Source organism: Molothrus ater, chromosome 9, assembly GCF_012460135.2.
Source record: "Molothrus ater isolate BHLD 08-10-18 breed brown headed cowbird chromosome 9, BPBGC_Mater_1.1, whole genome shotgun sequence".
NCBI classification, from domain to species: Eukaryota; Metazoa; Chordata; class Aves; order Passeriformes; family Icteridae; genus Molothrus; species Molothrus ater.
The window spans coordinates 3,795,090-3,815,440 of NC_050486.2; the positions used below are offsets into that span (position 1 = coordinate 3,795,090).

The 20,351-nt window shown below is 45.0% G+C and overlaps 1 protein-coding gene across 1 annotated transcript; it reads right to left on the reverse strand.

The window, feature by feature from the left end:
• Positions 1 to 24: 24 nt before the first annotated feature.
• FAM20B (FAM20B glycosaminoglycan xylosylkinase) lies at positions 25 to 19,933 on the reverse strand. The gene is made up of 7 exons (XM_036387842.2): positions 19,403 to 19,933; positions 16,016 to 16,102; positions 14,033 to 14,142; positions 11,776 to 11,947; positions 7,942 to 8,133; positions 5,541 to 5,600; positions 25 to 3,471 (listed from the first exon to the last, which is right to left on the reverse strand). The coding sequence occupies exons 1-7, from the start codon at positions 19,777 to 19,779 to the stop codon at positions 3,240 to 3,242; spliced, it is 1,230 nt and encodes a 409-aa protein (XP_036243735.1). The 5' UTR covers positions 19,780 to 19,933; the 3' UTR covers positions 25 to 3,239.
• Between the last annotated feature and the right edge of the window lie 418 nt (positions 19,934 to 20,351).

Genomic DNA, 20,351 nt, shown 5'->3' on the forward strand with positions numbered 1-20,351 from the left:
AGACACTTAGGCAATCCATCAACGTTGCTTTATTAAAATCTTTATTCACACAATGTTGCTTTATGTGGGATCTGACCCCGGGGGATAAGTAGAAAGTCATAATTGCATTCTGTTTGCTTATTAGCAACTCCATTTGTGCAGCAGCTCCCAGGGGCCTCCTCTGGCACATCCAAGAGGGGGGTCTGTTTCCAGCATCCTGCTCCAGCTGCTGCACTAAATAAATTACCTTCTTAATAAATTAGTACTTTTGAGTTGAAGTTTGTTTGGCAAGACACACTCCAGTTCATCAGCTGCTGAAGGAGAGCTGACGCGAGTGTCTCCTCCCCCTGATGGCTGACTTGGGAAGGAGGAGGAGGAGGGAAATAGCAGATGGCTGATGAGACTCTTTAATTAGTTCTTGATTTCTGTGCTTCCAGTGCTCTGATATCATTGATAGCCATGACACAACCAGTGTGTAACATCTGGGGCCAGTGGGTGACACGTGCACAGTGAACAAGCATCAGAAGGTGTGTGGAAAACCTCCTCCCCAGAGCACCTGCCTTGCAAACAATGCTATTTTTCAGAGATTCAAGCAGACCCTGTTGGCACGTGGATGCTGCTCCTCATTTCCTTTGCAATGGTTACAATTTAAAATCTCCCAGGGTTCTGTATTTGAGCAAAACGACCATCACTGCCAAAAGGGCAGAAATTGTCACAAGGCCAAAACCAGATCTTCCTGATTTTGGTTTAAGAGAGGAATTTATTTTTCTTTCCTGCTGCAGAACACCAACCTCCAGTAGTGTTTACAGCAACAAGAAGCATCACTATCACAAATAAAAAACCAATCCAAAAAACAACCATTTCTTGCTTCCTTCTACTGATATTGCTGGACTTCATGCCCTTTGTCCACAAGTAAACCAAAACAAACCAATACCCTGCTTTAAATCTTTGACATTTATACTGGGAAAAAACTCATCCCCAGGTTCCATCTGACAGCAAAAGCTTTAGCTTAGAGCAATATGTAAATCCTCAACATTAATTTAATTTCAACGACTGAAAGGCTTTTTTTTAGCCCATTATTAAATAAAATGTAAATATCAAGAGTGATCATATAGAAATCAAAAATTAAATTTTGGTAGATCCCTCCCAAAATATTAAGAGCTCAAAAAGAAGAATATGCTTTTAGAAATACTACAAGCCACCAATCATGTGCTTCACTATCTCCCCTTTGGGTAAATCATCTGAAATTTCCTGGGAGACAGCTTAAACCAGCACTTGCTCCTGTCACACAGGCACCACCCAAAGTGTGTTCTGTTATCAGGTGATAGAGGCAAGAGCTTCACAGTGTCCTCAGAGCTGGCTGTGTGTCACCATCCTGACTAAGAACTCCAGTAAATAACTCCAGATCCCATCCCATCACCTCATTGCTCTATGGCATCTATGAGTGTGGCCAAGTCCAGAAGAGAGCAAAAATAACAGAGAATTCAATCCCAGGTAAACAGTCACATTCTACTTTCAAGATACTCTGCTCATGCAATGAGAAAAAGACTTCAACAAAACAAACCAATGCCTGCATTTTTCAGATAAACTCTCTCCCTGACACCTCCTGGATCAGGTGTGGCCAAGGTGCAAGAACAAAACAGCTCTTTACCTGCCTGCCACACTGCACTTAGAGAAGAAGTTAGATTTTCCTGACAAGAAAATCAAGGAAAAGGGCTCAAACTGACATTTTGGTGCTCTTGCTCTCAAGTTCAGTAATCTGTAATCACTTGGGGAAGGAGCTCCTTCCTTACACTAAGGACCATGCTGGCTGAACACTGATGCAAAGCTGTTCAATTTGGAAACAGTGATGAAGCTGCTTCTCTTCTGGAGACACAAACTGAGACCTGTGCCAAGGTGATCAGCTTTATGACACAAACTCAGCACAGTGCTGAAGGACAACAGGACTAGCACAAGGTGAGTGTTGCAGGCCTGTCCTGAAAAGCCAACTTTTCTCTATCTATGGCCATAGTCCATTAGTGAGGACTCCTGGATGACCATCCCAGGCAGAACATTGCAGTGGGAGTTGCAGGAAGCAACTGGGGAAGGCAGAAAACCTCCTGGAAGTAGTCACAGCTTCTGAGCTCAGCCACAGCCAAAGCAGGTGAACGTGGGACCCCAACACTGGTGTGCCCAGAACAGAAGTGCTGAGCTGTGCTCACAGGGAGCAGCAGAAAGCTCTCTCAGGAGAGGAGAAGACAGACCACAGCTCAGGGATGTCTGCACACCTCAGGTGACTGCTGGTGACTGGGAAGTCCAGCAAACACCTCTTCCCCCAGTCCCACATGCCCAGAGGCTCCACAGCACTCAGGGCTCACAGTAAAGCAGCCTGACCCTGCTACACAGAACTGCTGCCAAGGACAGATTCTGTCCTCCTCAGCTACAAGAAAATGAACATTTGTTTATAATGGACACAGGACTGCAAGGATAATTTCTCTACTCAGACCTTGCCAGATTATTTAAAAAAAAAAGAGGGACAAGACACATGGAAACTTACTATAACCCCTTAATTATCAAGTGCTGTATAACCACCCTGTCCTCTCCTAAATCTCCAACCTTGTGGATAAACCTTTGATAGGACTTCAGCAAAAACACTGAAGCATTACACATATGAGGCAGCCCCCTTTCCCAGCCTTTTATCAAGGAAAAGCCAAGTGAGCAGCAGAGGTCCCCTCTCCCACCCCTCAGACAACCAGAAGAACATCCCACCCCGGGGGGTGGCACAACTCTCCAGTCCAACAGTTATTTTATTCACCCCTGCTCGTTCTCTAGAGAAGCAGTAAAATGCCCAACCAGCTCAGAGCTGATTGTGTACAACCCTGAATGAACAAACTCGCCAGAGTAAAGGGGGAAGAGAAGGGAAGGGGACTGTTCTGTTCATCTCTGAGGGTCCCCTGCAATCCAGTCCACAGAGGAGCTCAGTATCCAGACTCTGCACAGCACCCAGAGCCGTGTTCATCCAGCGTGGTGCCCACTGCCGGCAATGGCCACGGCACAGTGGCCACCAAGGGGCTGAGCCACCCCAGGCTCCTTCCCACCTCTCACTGCTGCCAGCCCAAGGAAACAGCCAGTGTCACCTCCCTTCCTCTGGCTCGGGAGCTGTCCTGTTCATGTCAGTCCATCGTGGCCACAGCCCTTCTGAACTGATTGTGCTGTTTTTCTATCGCTTGTTTGTTTGTTTGTTTTTTAAAAACGGAGTTTCATCTCGTGTTCTGCTGGGATTACAAGTGAGACAGAGTCATCCTGTCTTCCACCAGCACAACATCTGGCCCAAACTGGTCTGTGCACTGCTTCACTGTAGCCAGGATGCTGAGGAGCCGCTGGTCCAGGGCGTCCAGGTGAGGGGTGGAGAGCACAGGTGAGATGGGGTCATGAGACATGGCAGTTTTTAAGGCAGACTTCAGGACTCCATTCTTCAGGTAATTCAGCCTGTTCCAGGTAGAAACCCGGATACTGCAAAAGAAACAAACACACATCACCACACCAGGCTCCTGCTGCATCCCACGGGAATACCGGCTCACCAAGAATGGAGACTCCGTGCAGAAGTGGGTTTGGGATGGCAGGGTCCAGGTGGAACTGCATCTCAGACAAGATCTAATCTAATGAAATTTGAAAATTCAAGGTGATGACGAATCAATCTGGTGTGACAAAACTCTGATGTTACACAGGAACACTTCCAGCTGAGAGCACAGAAAGTCTTCAGTCCTGCGGCCTCGCAGACACAGTTTGGAAAGGAAAGAAAAGGAAGGAAAATCAACAAATTCAATAAAGGTCACCTCAGGAAGAGCACCACTGACCAATAATGAATCACAAAGGACAAAAGGCAGTTGGCCAAACTTCAAGAAAGAGAACACAGCAGTGACTTTTCCTCTTCACTGACCACTGAGCTTGTTTGTGTCAGCCCATCCCAACTGTCATGTTCTGTGAAGTCTCTTGGGATTCTCCCCCAAACCTTTAGTATGCAAATCTTTAGCATCCCTGGTCTAAACTCTTGGGTTTGATGGCTTCCAATAAAACCAGCAAAATAAGAAAGTGTTGTAACAAACCTATAGTTAAAACAATTATGCAAATTAATTATTATATGGCATTTGCCCAGTACCAGAAAGAAGGAAAATCTGAAAAGCAGGAAATTGCCAAGTCTCTTACAGAGATAAACTTCTCCTCTGGTTGCATTTGGGGGAATCGAGATGACAAAGACTCCAGAAGAATCTCAATAAGGCACAAAATTTAACATACATCTAAAACTAATGCAGGAAAACGAAAGAATTTAAAAGTTCTTTAACTGTTCTGCATGTGACTTTTACAAGGATCCTGCAGAACATGGGCCAGGTGTACTGCAGGGAGCTGTGCTTAGTGCGAGCAAGATGAGAGCTCAGGCTTTCTGCAAAGGTCCCAGAGAATTTGGAAGACAGAACCTTTCAAGGACAAGCTTCACAGACAAGCTCCATTTGGAAGGCTTGAAGGAGTTCATGCTGAAGTATCAGAGTTGGGAAATTGGTATCTCAGTATTTTTCTTCCTGGAAATTTTCACAGAAGCCCAGAATGGCTTGAACTGGAAGGGCCCTTAAAGAACATCTCATTCCACCCCCCTGCCAAGGGCAGGGACACCCTCCACTAGATCAGGTTGTTTCAAGCCCTGTCCTACCTGGCCTTGAACATTTCCAGGGATGGGGCAGCCCCAGCTTCTCTGGGCACCCTGTGCCAGGGCCTCCTCAGAGGCAGAATTCCATCCCAATGTCCCATCTAACTCTGCCCTCTGTCAGTGTGAAGCCATTCCCCCTGGTCCTGTCACTGCAGTCCCTTGTCCCAAGTCCCTCTCCAGCTCTCTTGGAGCCCCTTTAGGCACTGGAAGGAGCTCTGAGGTCTCCTCAGGGCCTTCTCTTCTCCAGGTTGACCATCCCAGCTCTCTCAGGCTGTTCCAGAGGAGAGCTACTCCAGCCCTTGGAGCATCTAATTCCTAATGAGAAACAGCAATGGCCTGGTAAGAGACTGGACACAGAAGAGAAATCAGAAAGCCACAGCCTCTGAAAATAAACCCACAGCTCACAAGGCCAAAGCAGAAACAAAACTCTGCAAAGAAACTACACATTTTACTTGAGAGGAGGCCCCTGAGCAAGGCTGCAGGCTTTTTTTGGAAACCATGTTTGAAATTATTACATTGCCTTTATTAAATTGCCATCCTCCCCTACTGTCAGGGAGAACTCAAGCAGGGATGTGAATGTTGATTTGCCAGGAGCTGGGTGGGACAGCTGCAGATGCAAAGTGCCTGTCACACTGAGAGGTGAGAACTGGAGGTGAGAACACGTTCTGCAGCCAACCCTCTGCCCTCATGAAAATGGATTCCTCAGCTTCTTGGGCAGTGCCCATCCATCAAACAGACAATATCTCAAAAAGTACAGCACTGTGGACCCAAGCAAACCTTTTCAGGTTGCCAGAAGGCTCCCAAGTTAATGCAATTGCAAACCTAAGGACAGAATTACATAAGTAAAGTGAAGTGAACAGCACCTCTGTGTTTCACTTACATGCAGCACTGATAGAGAGGAGCCAGGATGCTTCTTTCATCCAGGGCAGGGTTTCCAAAGCTGAAAAGCAAAATGAAAACCAAGTGAACCAGCTGAACTCCTAAGGTTCTCAACACAAAGGGCTTTGTAAAGAATTCAGAGAAATCAATATTAGGCAATTTCATGCTCCAAGAGATCAAATAATTTAAATTAAAATATAAACAGTCCAAGACCAGTCACTGATAAAACTTTCATCAGCATCAGTTAAGCAGGTAAACAGAAGCAGCACCAGCATACCCAGTTCTTTATCAGACCAAGGCCCCTTAGGAAGGCATTTCAGAGGAGTTCAGAAATGGTGCAGGGGTAAGGAATAACTGCTATTCTGGGCATGCAGAATGGGAGCTTTGCCTGTCTGACACAGCTGGTCAGGGAAGGAACCCAACAGCAGCAACAGTTCACTGACAAGGTGATTAACTTAAATATTTCAAGCCAAATTCCATAGAATTTCAAGCTTCATCCAAACACATGCTGGATTTATTTTTCATAGTTTCACCTTCCTCATAATACTGTTTTCAACTAAGAGCTTTCCCTTCAATAAAGATAAGTTGCTGCAGGGGCCTGGCCTTATGCTGCCCAAATAATTCTGTTATTCATAGCTTTAAAACTCAATAAGCTCCCAGGGAAGTGGTCATGGCACCAAGGAGCATCTGCTCTTGCTCACATGGTTTAGTTTTAGGGAGCCCTGTAAGAAACAAGGAGTTGGGGTCAATGATCCTTATGGGTCACTTCCAAATTGAGATCTACCATGGTTCTATGAAAAACTGTCCCCTACCCATTATTTCAAAGGAGCTGAAAGTAATTTAAAATTTTATTATAAATAAATCACTTAAATTTTCAAGAAAACAATTTACTGTCAGCCTGCAAAGCCCCACCAAAAATATTTTCATAATGCCATAGGAAATGACGATAACAAAAGGACTTGACCTTCAAACCCCATGTTCACTTCCAGTGACTAATCCATCACCTTCCTTCCTCCAGCACATTGTCAGTGAGGAACAGAAAGAGCATTTTTGTCAAATTCTCCTAAAGCAGCAGTAATGAAGCAGTCCCAAGGTGGAATGCATCCTGCTGTCATACTGCAGTATTACTGAGCAGGCTGATGACAGGAAGGATGGATGGAAAGATGGAAGGAATCCACTATACAAAAGATAAATGGGAACAGAAAGGTAACTCCAAGCCTTGCAAGGATCTCCAAGGTCTCAAGTGCTGTGGACACTTGGTACAAGTGGTGTGCAAAGCCAGAGCAGAGCCTGCCACAGGAACTGCTGGTCCTTCACAGAAGGGAAACTCACTGCCACTGCACATGGGAGTGCCCACCAGAAAAATAAACCATCCAGAATTGCTGGACTAAATGATGAGAAAGGCAAGTAGATGACCTTTATGTTTTTAAGAAAAATTAATCAAATTGTTATGATTTAAACAAGGCTGTGTCTTCAGTATGATTTTTAACCTAAACTATAGTGGACAATGTACAAAAAAAACTATAGCAAGGACAGAAGAACTCACATTCTAAACATATTTTTAAAACATTTTTGTTCGGGTAAGAGTTAATGTCCACATATAGAACATGATAATTTTTGTGTTTGGTATCACTTCTACCTCCATTCTAAACTTCTAACCTTTCAAAGCCAGAGTAGGCATATCCAGAAGGCAGGGAATGCCAAATTATTCAGAAACACATTTTAGAAAGATCTGCTTTTATTACAGCACTCACTCATACTGACTGGTGATAAATAAAAAAGCCAAAATTTTCAATCTTCCATTAATTAAAAGCCTGAAAGGAAAGGGCATTTCTGGGGATAGGAGGAGAGACTTGAGCAAACCTTTGAAAGTTGCTTTGGGAAATACTGTGTTAACTGGGGAGTTTCTGTAGATTGAGTAGGACTTTGGCAAGACAGAAGGGTCTCTAGAGCACAGAGTAGAATCAGAGAGTCCTAAAATGGTTTGGGTTGGAAGAGTTGGGCTAAAGCTCATCTTGTTCCATCCCCCTGCCATGGGAAGGGACACTTCCCACTAGACCAAGGTGCTCCAAGCCCTGTCCAACCTGGCCTTGGACATTTCCAGGGATGGGGCAACCTGTGCCAGGGCCTCTCCACCCTCAGAGGGAAGAATTTCTTCCTACTATCTGATCTAAATCCACTTTCTTTCAGTTTGGATCCATTCCCCCTTGTCCTGTCAGCACACAGCCTTTGAAGGACCCTAAGATTCAGCGATTAATTTCTGATAAAAAGGAGATAGACTATTACAAGCAATACTAAAGAACAAATCAGCGAGAGAGAGAAAACAGAGAGAGAGGCAGAGCAGATCAGTGTGTGCCCTTGCAGGCAGCACTGCCGGCCAGCAGGGGTGAGGGCAGGCTCACCTTTTGGCATTGTCCAGCAGGATGAGCATGCTGGCGCCCTCATCATCCTGGAAGCTCTCGTAGTGGTGCCGGTCGGCGTTGCCGATCAGGTAGTCAAAGATGGCCGTGTCGATGATGTCCAGCAGGCGCGGGCCCGAGTCGTACGGGGACGTTTTCTTCACGGCGTCGCAGTAGCTCTCGTCGTACTCCCACCTGCAGCCAGAGGGAACCAAGCAGCCTCAGGGAACCGCCCTGCACAGCAGCAGCCGGCTACAGCTGCCCTGGGGCACTGCGAGTGCACCAAGAAAGGGCAGCAGCCCAGGCTGGACCAAGAAGGGAGAGCTGGACAAAAGTGTTTAGGAGAGGAGTAAAGCCTGCAGTGACATCCCAGCCTATGGAGCAAACTTCAGTTCAAAGATACACAAAGATCATCTTCCAATGGAAAACAAAGTCAGGGTTTGCTTCCTCACACCTCCACAGTGACTGGGCTATGTTAGGGGAAGATTACTGCATGCCTTGCCTTCCTCAGCTTCCCAAGGAACACTTCAGTTCTGTGTCACTTTCCATTGCCTTGAGCTGTTTCCATCCTCTTCCTTTTTTCTTTTTAATGCGCCCCTCTGCCCACAGAAGGGCTTCACAGCGGTCACTGTCCCTCACTCACAGCTGTCTCTTTCCTCCCTCCTCTCACCTTCTTCTCCACTGACATGATTTCAGGCTTCCCTCTTATCTCTCCTTCTCCAGGTAATCTCGTAACATGGATGTCATGTCTCAATTCTCCAATGCTAGGATTTTAAATTTCCTCATTTTCTCCTTTACAGCTTTCAAAGCTATTCAACACCACCACCAAAAGAGCCAAATCTCTGGTGTATATCCTTTCCATCTGTCCACCTAAATAACAAGGACATCTTCTATGTAAGGACTAAAACAATCCTTCACAAAATAGCAGTTAAATTGGAAATGCCTTAAACCATCTGTGATTTGGAAACAGAGATGGAAGAAACACAAGCTGGAGAGACTTTCTGACATGCTCAAAACTGCAGATATTCATAAAAGTAGGAAGATCAGAATTTACTGACTACAAAAGCCACATATCCCACTTCATCTTTTAGTGGTCTGGAACCAGAGATCCCAATATCCCACCTTTCTTCCAGGTATCCAAATCAGAGAGCTTAAAAATTTATCTTCTCAATGTGCTTAATAACAGATCACCATGTTCCTCAAACACTGTGCCTAAATCCCCCTAGGAAGAGGGATCTTTGCACCAAGGTCCAGCTCACACTCAAGGTGTAGCACAAATCCACACAACAACAGTCTCAGAACCTCTTCTCCTTTCTGGATACATTTCTTATGCTGCATCCCACTCTCCCTCAAGTGCTTCTTTTTCTCTCACTTTACTTCAGAGCAGTACTTAATCTCCTTGCCACAATTTTTCAGATATGCTATGCTCTCTCTCATTTGCCATGCAGTCTTTCAAGAGACACTTTCATCCAACACTCATTTCTGATAATTTACATTGTATTAGCACAGGCCTTGGAAGGTCAGGGATTTTGTCTATTACACCTCCATTAAAAATTACATACACTAATGTGCCTGTGTGAATTATGTTCAAAAGGTCAACTCAAAACAGCAGCTAGAGCAGGAAAAAATTCTTAGAGAGTTATTTTTTCACAATTACCAGGCACAGAAAAAGGAGAGCATGACACCAAGAACCTTTAATTCTGATCTCTCAAAGTGAAATGTGCAGCATGACATGGTGAAAAACACCAGAACCTTGTAACCTCATCTGCAGGAGGCAAGTGTGAGTTTAAATACACCAAATATCAAATCAGCACAGGAATCAAGGTAAACCCCTGTGTAAGCAGGCAGGGTGTGATGAAAAGGAGCCTCTCAACAGGAGGAACACCTCCAAGAAATTCATCCTGTTCATCACTGCAATGTATCATGTACTGAACACAGCTGATTTTCACCTGCTGGGAAAGAAAAAACATCTGCTGCTCAAAATTCAATCTGTGCATTTTATACCCTAAAACAATCCAACAGAGCTTTTGGATGAGATTCCTTCTGAGAACAATCACACTGGAAATCAATGGATACTTTAGATAAAGGACTGAAAATCTCTTCTAATCACTTTCAAGTTCAAGACAGAGTCAGAAAAATTTACTAAGCTCAAATTCATTTGTTCAAGTCATGGCAAAAACATCCCCACCTCAGGAACTCAGATGTGTTACATCTATTATAGAATGCTGCTTACAGAAGGACAAATGTAGGATTTAGCATTCTTTACATGCTGAGCATGGTCACCAAATACTGCTGGCATTCAAAGTAAAGGAATTTCCAGGGTGTGTTGATGTGGCACTGCCTGATTTTTGGTAACAGGGGAAGGCCACAGGTTTGGCTTCTGTGAGAAGCTGCTGGAAGCTTCCACCATGTCTGACAGAGCCAATCTCTGATGGCCAGCAGTGGAAGTAAGACAAGTGACTCCCCAGCACAGAACCTGGATGGGATTGACCTCTGGGCACTGTGGGATCTTGCAACAGTCTTTGAATTGGTGCAAGATGACAATGGTACCTACAAGCAGCAGTTTTTCTTCTAGTTGGAGAAGAGGAGGAAGTGAGGACATGTGAGGGAAAACAACATGGAGACACCAAGGTCAGTGGAAAAGAAAGAAGGGGAGGAGGTGCTCCAGGCATCAGAGCTACGATTCCTCTGCAGGCTGTGGTGAGGACTTTGATAAAACAAACTGTTCCCTTGTAATGCATGAAGTCCATGGGGGATGCAGAGATCCATGCACAGCCCATGGGAAAAGTGCTCATGGCAGAGTGGGTGGTGCCAGAGAAAGCTGTGGTCCAGTGAGAGACCTGAATAGAGAAACAGGGCCCCTGCTTCCAGAGAAAGAAAGAAAGAGCTTGCTTGCTCTCTCCTTGCTCCCAGACTGGAGCAGCCTACCCTCATGGACAAGTGACCCACGCCACAAGGGTTTTATGACAACTGTTTGCCTGTGGGAAGGATCCCATGGCATAGCAGAGAAAAGACTCCTCTCCCTGAGTGAGCAGGAAAAGATCTCCAATGATGAACTGACCAAACTCCCACACCCTGCCTTCCTGTGCTGTTGGTGGGAAGGAAGGAGGGGTTGGGGAAAAAAGGTGTTTTAAAGGCTTATTCTACTTCTCATTATCCTCCTCTGACTCTGTTAATAACAAATCTACTTTATAAATTTGGACCTGTTTTGCCCTTAGAGTGGTTTTTTTTTTGTCCTAGTTGTTATCTCAACTCATGAGCCCTTTGTTAATTTTCTTCCCTCTCCTCTGCCCAACTGTAACAGAAGAGGGTCAATGAACAACTTTTGTGAGTGCCTGGTGTTTGGCCAGTGTCAAACCACAACACAGGGCCTAGCTTAAGTTAAACCAGTTCCACAATTCTGAAAATGAACTACAAGGATCATGAAATTAGGTATGATACAGTGAAATTAGGTATGTGACAGTGCTGCCACATTTCAGGGGCCACAGCATCAACATGAGGTCCAGTGGCACAAGAGAAGAATCTCAGCTTGCCCACAGACAAGATTTTCAGAGCTTGGAGTGACTGCATTGTGGAGTTCTGTTCCAGCCAAGGTACAGGAAAAGGATAGTGCTTAGTATGTGGAAAACAATGAAGATTTTTTTTTTCTTCCTCATTTTAATTTAAATTTTATTCTGGACTTCTCGGCTCCTACGGTTGTGCTAAGAAAGCTGTCAACACAATTAGTTTTGTGTTGTGTAGGTTTTGAAACCACTTAGAGCTCTTCAATTAACCAAGGGCCATTTTAGTGCTAATGATCATCTATAAGGAATAACTCTGCCATGTTCTCTCTCATACCTGGCAAGTTTTCCCTCACGGTAGGTCCTGCCCCAGGGGTGCCGGTGCTTCTGGAGGGGCCAAACGTCCGGCAGCCACAGGGTCACTGAGCCCTCCATGATGTCCCCATCTGCACAGGCTGGCTCTGTCTCCCGACAGTAGTAGCACTTCCCATAGAAGCAGGTGTTATTGCCTTAAAAAGAAAAAATTAGAGGTATCAAATGAAGAGGCATTAATCCAAGGAATCCAACTGAAATTCAGGAGCATGTTGTTACAGCAGAGGTTTCCCCATTACAGGATTTTACTGCACTTGTATTTGTGGTTCCTGTCTCTGAGAGGGAGAGGCTCAAAAGAGACTACACAGACATCCATTCATTCAGAGCAATTAAAGAATAATATGAAAAGGAGAGAGCAATTATATTTTCTAATGACTTTATCACTCTGAGAATTAATACATTAGAACCTCAACAAGTTTTTGTGATCCTTCCCTAGTCCTGAGGACCCTGACTTTGCAATGTTAACACTGCTCGTTTTTCACATTTCATACTTCATGTGTCAGATTTCCCACAGAGACACAGCAGAACTCAAAGGGATTTGGTGCCCTGAGACCTGCCACACATCTCAGCTACTTGAGCTGCCTCAGCAGAGGAGACAGAACCAAGTATCATTCTCACATGAGCCAGCAATGCAGATCTGTCAAAGCTTCATCAGTGTCTTCTGACAGGAGAGGAGCAACAAAACACTGCAGCCTTTAGTCCACTAACACTGATGCATCCTGGAGCATCAAGTAATCTGCAGCAGCCTGCATAAATATGTTTATGTAGTTTTAGTTTAACCTTTTCTATCTTCCCCTTCTTAACCCACCTTCGCTTGAACCTCGCCAAGTTAAATCCAGTTCCATGCTCATGGATGTTCTTCCAGAATATTCTTCAGGTATGTCTCACTTGGTTGTCATTACTCTGTCATTTCTTCCTTTGGTTCTACATGCAATATCCTCCCTAGAGCAGGCTCAGCTCTCCAAATGCCATATTCTTCCCCTTCCACCCTCACACATCCCTGCCTCTCAGCCCTCCATCCAGACCCTGTGCTCCCAGTATCCTGTCAGACAACCTGAGGATGTCACAGATCATCACCAACACAGAGCTTGCAGACCAGATCTCTTGTTTGTATGGAAAGCCTGCAAGTCTCTCTTCCCATCCAGGGGCTGCAGCAGGTCTAGCAAGAGACATAATTCTTTGAGATTCTAGCTGTAACTGCAGTAAACCTGCACTGAGTATGAATGAATTCTCTCTTCTTCAGAACCTCAGGAACTTGGTCAAATTTGGCCTAACAAAATATCATAACCTCCTCCATAGATCCACTCATTTCTTTAGTTCCTGCTTTGCAGAACAGCAGTTCCAAGGAATCTAAGGAGCAGCAATGAACATTTCTGGAGCCTGACTTCTCAAGTCAGCACTGCTGCTAGCAAACAGCTTGGTTATCTTGGCTGAAATTGGAAAATGTAAAGCCTGCCTGAGGCAGGAAGCCCATGTGAATGCCAGGAGAGGCTGATGAGGCTGAGCTGAAACTTTCATCTGGAAGTTGTACCTTGTAAGTGGCAGTGTCAGGCAGCAGTTGAGACTGCCAGCAGTACTGCTAATAGGAACATTACCAGCAGCAAGGAACAATCATCTCTGGAGCCTTCTGATTAGGAAATGAAACAAACAAACAAAAGAGTAATAATTGGATGGTTTATGGAAGCCTCAGGGAGTTAAGGCTGCAGCATAAGTAATTTCTTGGTACTTAATGACCACCTGGTAGGAGTTCACATTAATAGCTTCCATTATGTGTCCTTCACAGCATTATTACTGTAAACAACACAGGGAAGTTCTGCCATTGGTTGTAAATGCTCTGCAGGCTCTGATGCAGCACAAACAACATCTAATACCAACCAGTGTGTCAGCTCTATAAATGATCCCAAATCACCACTCTCTTCACATTAAATACAACTTTATTCTTTTCTTTTCAGGTCTAATCACAGACTTTTCTAACCATTTTTGACAGCAGAGAGAAAACTCTTACTCAAAAAATAAAAATCCCATCTGTAGCAGCAGCATGAGGGAACACTATTTGAAGAAAACCAAGTCCTCCTTGGGGTTATCCAAGAGCTCTCCTGGCACAGAAAGAGCTTCCTGTATCATGGTTAACTGCTCTGCAGCTGTGTCAGGCTCCCACAGCTCTTTTCTCCCATGAAGGATTTTCCCTTCCCTGGGCAGCACAGCCCATGGAATGCACTTACCCACAGTCATGAAGGTGCCCAGGAGCTGCTCCGTGGCCACGGGTTTGATCTCGGTGCGCAGATTCACAAACCTGCCGACCACCAGCGGGGCTCGGCGGAAACCCAGGATTCTGATTGGGGGGAAAAAACAGAGCCTGAGAATCTGCAACGTAGGCAGCAGTTCAAAAGTAAAGCCAAAACATCCTCACAGTCTCTGTCAGAGATGATAGAGACCAAAGAGTAAAGCTGAAGCCCTGCAGCAACCTCCTCTCTTCTCTGAGGCAAAGTAAGGAAACTCATTTTTCTTATGTGCCTGGATGTTAATCTTACTTTATAGGCCATCAGTGACACTCCTTTATTAAAGCATTTGCAGCAGAGCAACAGAGGATGCACCATGCTCCAACTCTCAGAACTCAGACCTCACACCAGAAATATCCATCATGTGTCTGAAGCAGGCTGAAGCAGTAACTGGTCACCTGGAAAGATCATTTCTAATTTGTGGGAACCACTATTAAAATGTTATGCTTAAGCCAAATTCAATTACACTTGAAATCAACCAATCCAAGAGTTGTTTTGTTTGGCACAAAGAAGGAGAAGGGAAGAGAGAATGGTAGAACAAAAGTGAATGCCTGAGAAGGGCCTGGAAAAGCAGAGGTGGGAAGAACAACCATAAAACTCGCAGTTACAAGATTCAGGTTCCACTCCCATGCCTGCCACAGCCTTTGCTCTGTGACCACAAATGACTTGGGTGTTTGTAATGGAATTTCAAAAGTGCTTAAAGTACAAACATCAAAGAAGTGTCAGCCCCAACTCTCTTAATGCACTTTTGACACCCTCTGGATAGTCTTTGCATCTCAGAAAAAGATTCTGAAAAGGTATTCCTGAAGAATAAAGAGGTGCAGAGCCACAGACAAAGACCAGAGAAAAGAAGCACAAAATCATGACCAAATGGACAGCAAAGAAGAGTTAAGTGAGATTTGGACACTTGAAAGAGGCTTTGATTGAATGTTCAGTCATTACCTTTTCAGGGAACCTGAAGCCTGTATGCTCCTTGAAAGCACTAATGGACTGACATCTGGCTCCATTATCTTTTTATCTTCTTAATATACCCTGATTTTGGTCCACCAGCACAAGCTGGCTGTAGCAGCAATGGGTGTTACTCAACTAGTTACCATCCTAGATATTCTAATTCTTCCTAGAATTACTGATTTCTACTGCCTGTGCAATGAGTTCCACAGGTGAATCAGGACTAACAGACATCACTGTCACCACCTGTGACTTCAGTCACAGTGATAAGGCTCTTATCTATGTACTGAGAAACCTCAGTTTCAGTTTTTCTATCCTTTGTTATATTTGTCCCTCCTTATTCCTTTTCTCAAGATTTTATGTGTTTTCACCTCCAAATCCTCCTATGAGGAAACAGAGACTGTGCTCATCTATGTTATGTGAAATTGCAGCTCTAACAGCATTTCATAACTATTGACATTCAGTGTCTGGTGTTTTCTGTCCCATTCTTTGAACATCCTATAATTTTCATTTTTTCCTGTAATTGCACCTCCAGCACAGGTCCACAAAACCACCTGGGTACCCCAAGCACAATTAGGATATGAATAACTGGATTTCCTCTAGGATGCACTGATTCATATTTACTCTAGACTAAATTGTTAGTCTAGACATCACTCTTGACTTTTTACTGAACTGGACATGAACTTAGCACACACATTTAGTATTCAGACTCTTCCACAGCATTTAGCTAAGCTCTTTCTCCCCTGTAATATTAACTAGAGTGGTTGCAGGGCTCATTCTCCTTCCCAAACTTTTTACAAGTATCTAAAATGTTACACTCTTGACCAGATCTTAAAAACGAAGTTTCACAGAGTAAGCTGATTCTTATTTTGGCTTCAATGTGGTAAACTGGCAGGTTAGAGGTAGCTCCCATAAAGAACCCCTTTTTTCTGGTACTTTACAAAGACAATAAAACCAGAGAAAGCAGTAATTCCTTACCTATCCAAGTGAAAGGCTGCCACTTCTGCGTTGTGTCGGTCGTAGCCAGCGTAGGGCTCTCCTTCCACTATATAATCCCTGGCATATCTGGAATTGAAATAAGTCACATGAAGTGAGTCTATGTAGAATCCCTGTCAATTCTGCTGTTCAGAGGAACAATTTAAAAATAGTTAAAGAGTCTCTGGGTCACTTTGCAAGTGACTGCCAATGGGAGAGTGGAAAAACATCAATGATATTAAAGTGTCCAGACTGTTGAAGTGGTAAATAAGGAGGAAAGGTCAGTGATGTACAGTGGTGTCCAGAGCCTGTGAAGCAGCTCACATCCCAACTAATAAATTTTAATCCAACCATATGCCAAGTCACATCTTAGAACAAAGAGCACAGACCCTGCTATGGAACAGGGGGCTATTTATCCTGGAAAGCAGCAATTCCACAGATGATTTTGGGGTTACAAAGAATTATACATTAACAATTCTCAAATACAATCTTATATTGTGAAAGAGATGTCAAATGCAATCTTTAGTAGACACAAAATCAGCAAGTGTGAACCTGAGGACAATAATGGGTATAAACAGAGAGAGCCTTTAATCTGGCAGAGAAAAGATATCATGAACAGCAAAAAATAGAAATTACACACTCATTGCAACAACAATGGTGTATTTTGGTGAGTGCAAGGCTTTTTGCTCCCCTTTTTATCTTTTAGTAGATGGTACTTAGTCAAGGCAAACACCAATTTCTCAGCTGCCTGCCATTTGGATCAGTGTAGATATTGCTCTAACACCACACTGCAGCTGAGTGTGAAACACCACAATCAATACCAAGCAAACTGGTGAAATGCAACATGTTTTCAAAGAAAATAAGGCCAAATTAGGTAATCTATTTTCTTACTTCCATCTACGTATCAAATTGTGTAAACTGGATTATTTCCAGCAGAATTTGTGTTCAAGCAGTAGCAACAACAGTGTAAGAGGAGGCACAAGAGCTGGACCTCAATGTTTTAGCCCTGCTCAGGGAGGAAGTGGGGTGAGAAGACAGCCCACTTCCCCAGCCTGAGCAATGCTCCAGCTTCTCCGCAAGGCAGCTTAAAAGAGAATTCACCAGTGCAGGATTCCTGCCAAATGGGAGCTTTCACCAAACCAGCATCTTCTGCCCCATATACCACCAGATGTGATGACAGCAAGTATTATTTGTTAGTAAATTAGGCTGGATTTCAAATAAATTTGAAGTGAGCTAATCCTCAGAACATGTCCTTCAAGGCAGGTCTTTGGTAGGTACTTACAGCTGGCTTTTGGAAACAGGGTCACATTTTGAAAGCTGCAGAGCTAAAATTTATTAGGAAATCCTGACCAAACTCTTTGTTTCCATGCACAGTAAGCATCCAGTCCATTCCAGAGCAAAAGTAATGACGGAATTCCTTCTTCCCCTGCTGGTAAGTTTGCTCAGAACTGTTTTTAGCAGTAACTTTGGCAGAGCTTTCAGGTCCAAAGCTGGTTAAATAGACTCTCTTGCAGTGCCAGAACAGGACTCTGCTCACCAGCCTGGCTACTCAGCAGTCACAAACAAAACATGGGTCTACCAAGATGGCCAAGGCCACCCTCTCCAGTGCTCCTATAAACATTCCCAGCTGCATGTGTCCTTGCTGGAGCTCAGTGCCTGTGTCTGCCTGCACAGACAGGGCATTACAGAATGCAGTTTAACTCTCAGTTAATGCTTGACTGCACTCCCTGACACAGAAAGCCCTATGGGAATGCTGTGAATCCCCAGTTCTTTCACTGGAGGAGATCCCTCTAGTACCACCAGGAGTTTTTGTGCAAGGCTGACACTGCCTGGGCCTGCAGGGGAGCTCCACCCAGGGCAGGAATTGGCTGTACAGAGATTTTTTTCTCATTTTCTAATCATAGAATCACAGACTGGTTTGGGCTGGAAAAACATTTCATTCCAATCCTGCTGCCATGGGCAGGGACACCTTCCACTAGACCAGGCTGTTCCAAGCCCTGTCCAACCTGGCCTTTGGACACTTCCAGGGATCTTCTTCTGGACAACCCGTGCCAGGGCCTTACCACCCTCAGAGGGAAGAATTTCTTCCCACTATCCCACCTATCCCTGCCCTCTGTCAGTGTGAAGCCATTCCCCTTGGTCTTGTCACTGCAGGCCCCTGTCCCAAGTCCCTCTCCATCTCCCTTGAGCCCCTTCAGGCACAGGAAGGGGCTCTAAAGTCTCCCTGGAGTCTTCTGTTTTCCAGGTGAACAGCTCTAGCTCTCTCAGCCTGATTCCAAGCAGAGGTGCTCCCACCCTCAGAGCATCTTTGTGGCCTCTGCACTCGCTCATTAACAGGACAGGAAACCTTAATGCCTGCTTAGCCTAAAATCTTTTTCTGTGATTACACCTCTCATTTGCAGTGAAATCTCCTAAAACACACCCGGCGCTACTTTTTAACATCTTTCTTCTCTTTTTCCCCAAGGACACACAGTTCAAAAAGCTTTACAGCCAAGACTCTTCAGAAAATTCAACCATTTCAGTTTTTTCTGAGGATCACTGTACACTGAGGCTATACCAAGGAAGTATCACTACCCTCCATTCTCCAGTACTCACTGCTGGCAGACAGGAGGCTCAGTGGCTCTCACTCTGACCCACCCAAACCATTTTACAGTCTACATTCAAGTACACCAGACAAAGAGATGTACTTTTGAGACCACTGCCAAGGTTCCTTCGTTCCCTGCTCCTGAACTGCACCCTCTCCTGACAGTCTGACACAACAAGGAGCCAAAGCTTGTCTCCAAACTGCCAGAAGCTGCACTTCCAGAGTCAGGAAGATACTGCTCAGAAACACCAAGTGTAACCAACATCCTCTCAGGACCGAACACAGTGATTATTCTTTTCATCTAAAGACAGGCTGTATCAAGGCTGTACAATGTTACTAGGGCACCAGCAAGGTTCTATTCTGTGGATGCCACGGGACAGAGAGAGAGAAATGGCAAGCGTTTCTCACAGCAGCTTGTGAGGAATTCTAGGGAGCTGGAAAGATGTGATAACCTGTTGACTATGAAGAATTTGCAGGTGCTGTTTTTCTACTTTATTTTTCTGTTCCTCTCAAGGACAGTGCGTGAGAAAGATGTTTCAGTTAGTCAGCCAATAGAATAGAATCTATCGTACCACTGTATAAAAACCACACGGTTCTTTTGAATAAAGCCTTCTTTGCCTTTGCTACGATCCTGCCTCTCGCCTGTTCCTGCCCCGACCCCGGCACATGAGTGACACTCTTCTGTCTCAAAAATAACAGGATGGTCTTTCCAAATTCCTAACTTCAACACTAATGTGACAGCATGGAGAAGAATAGTATATGTAAATGAAGCACTTGTTAATGCAGACATTGAAAGCAGCATTTACCTCTTGGGCTTGAAGACAACCTTCTGTCCTCCTTCAAGTATCAGCAAAGCTTTCAGCTGCGTCCCTTTGTAGCCCACATCAGCTTTGATGATCTTCTTGGTGCTCATGGCGTGCATGACGGCGCCCAGCTCGGGGGTGTCCTCGGGGTACACCTCGCGGGGCACCACCCACTGCGCAGCGATCTCCCAGGGCGACTGCAGCGTGTGCTCCAGGCGCGGCTCCAGCGCCACGCGCAGCCCCGACAGCATGCGCTGGAACGCGCGCTGGTCCTCGCGGTGGGCGGCCGACGTGTCCAGGTTGTCGATGAGGAAAACCTTGGTGAAGATGAAGATGACGAGGAGGATGGCCAAGAGCACGACTCGCTGCTTCAGCTTCATGGTGCCTTTCAGCCCTTCTCCCCTGACTCTTTCTTCCGAGCGCTACGGGAAGTCTGTTGGAGATCAGGGTGAGGAAGGGGGTGTTAGTTGATGAATTTCATGCCTAACTTGCATTGTAAAAGATGTCTCAGCACTGAAGCGTCTCCTGGTACCCCTAAAAATAAACAAAACACAAACTTACAATCCCGCAGATCCCACCAAACTCAAAACCAAGTTTATGCTCGGAGCATAAGCCTGCACTGGTGGAAACCTGTATCCTAAAGCCTGAACACCTCTGTTAAAACACACTGGCTTTGCTGCCTTCCTGCAGCCTGTCTGTGATCTGCACAGAAGGGGAAATTGCCAGATAGCATCTCTGCACAGCTGAAATCATAGCAGCCACAACCACCACAGGCAAGACTTTTGCAGGGAACTGTAGTTTAACATGATTGCTGCAATTTCACATGCACTCTTCTATTAGTGCAAGATCCCATGACTGCTGGTGTCCTAAAGAGCTATCCCTCAGAAAAGCTCCCAGGTAGATTTTAAGACAGCTCACAACAGTGAGAACAGCTGCTCAGCCTTCTTTCTTG

What these genes read in the sequence shown, in the direction of transcription:
- FAM20B (XM_036387842.2), bottom strand. Translation starts at nt 19,779, where the DNA reads ATGAAGCTGAAGCAGCGAGTCGTGCTCTTGGCCATCCTCCTCGTCATC. An exon ending in GCAGCCTTTCACTTGGATAG is followed by an intron (nt 14,143 to 16,015) that starts GTAAGGAATTAC and finishes CCCCCCAATCAG; the next exon opens with AATCCTGGGTTTCCGCCGAG. An exon ending in CGTGAGGGAAAACTTGCCAG is followed by an intron (nt 8,134 to 11,775) that starts GTATGAGAGAGA and finishes CTCTGGCTGCAG; the next exon opens with GTGGGAGTACGACGAGAGCT.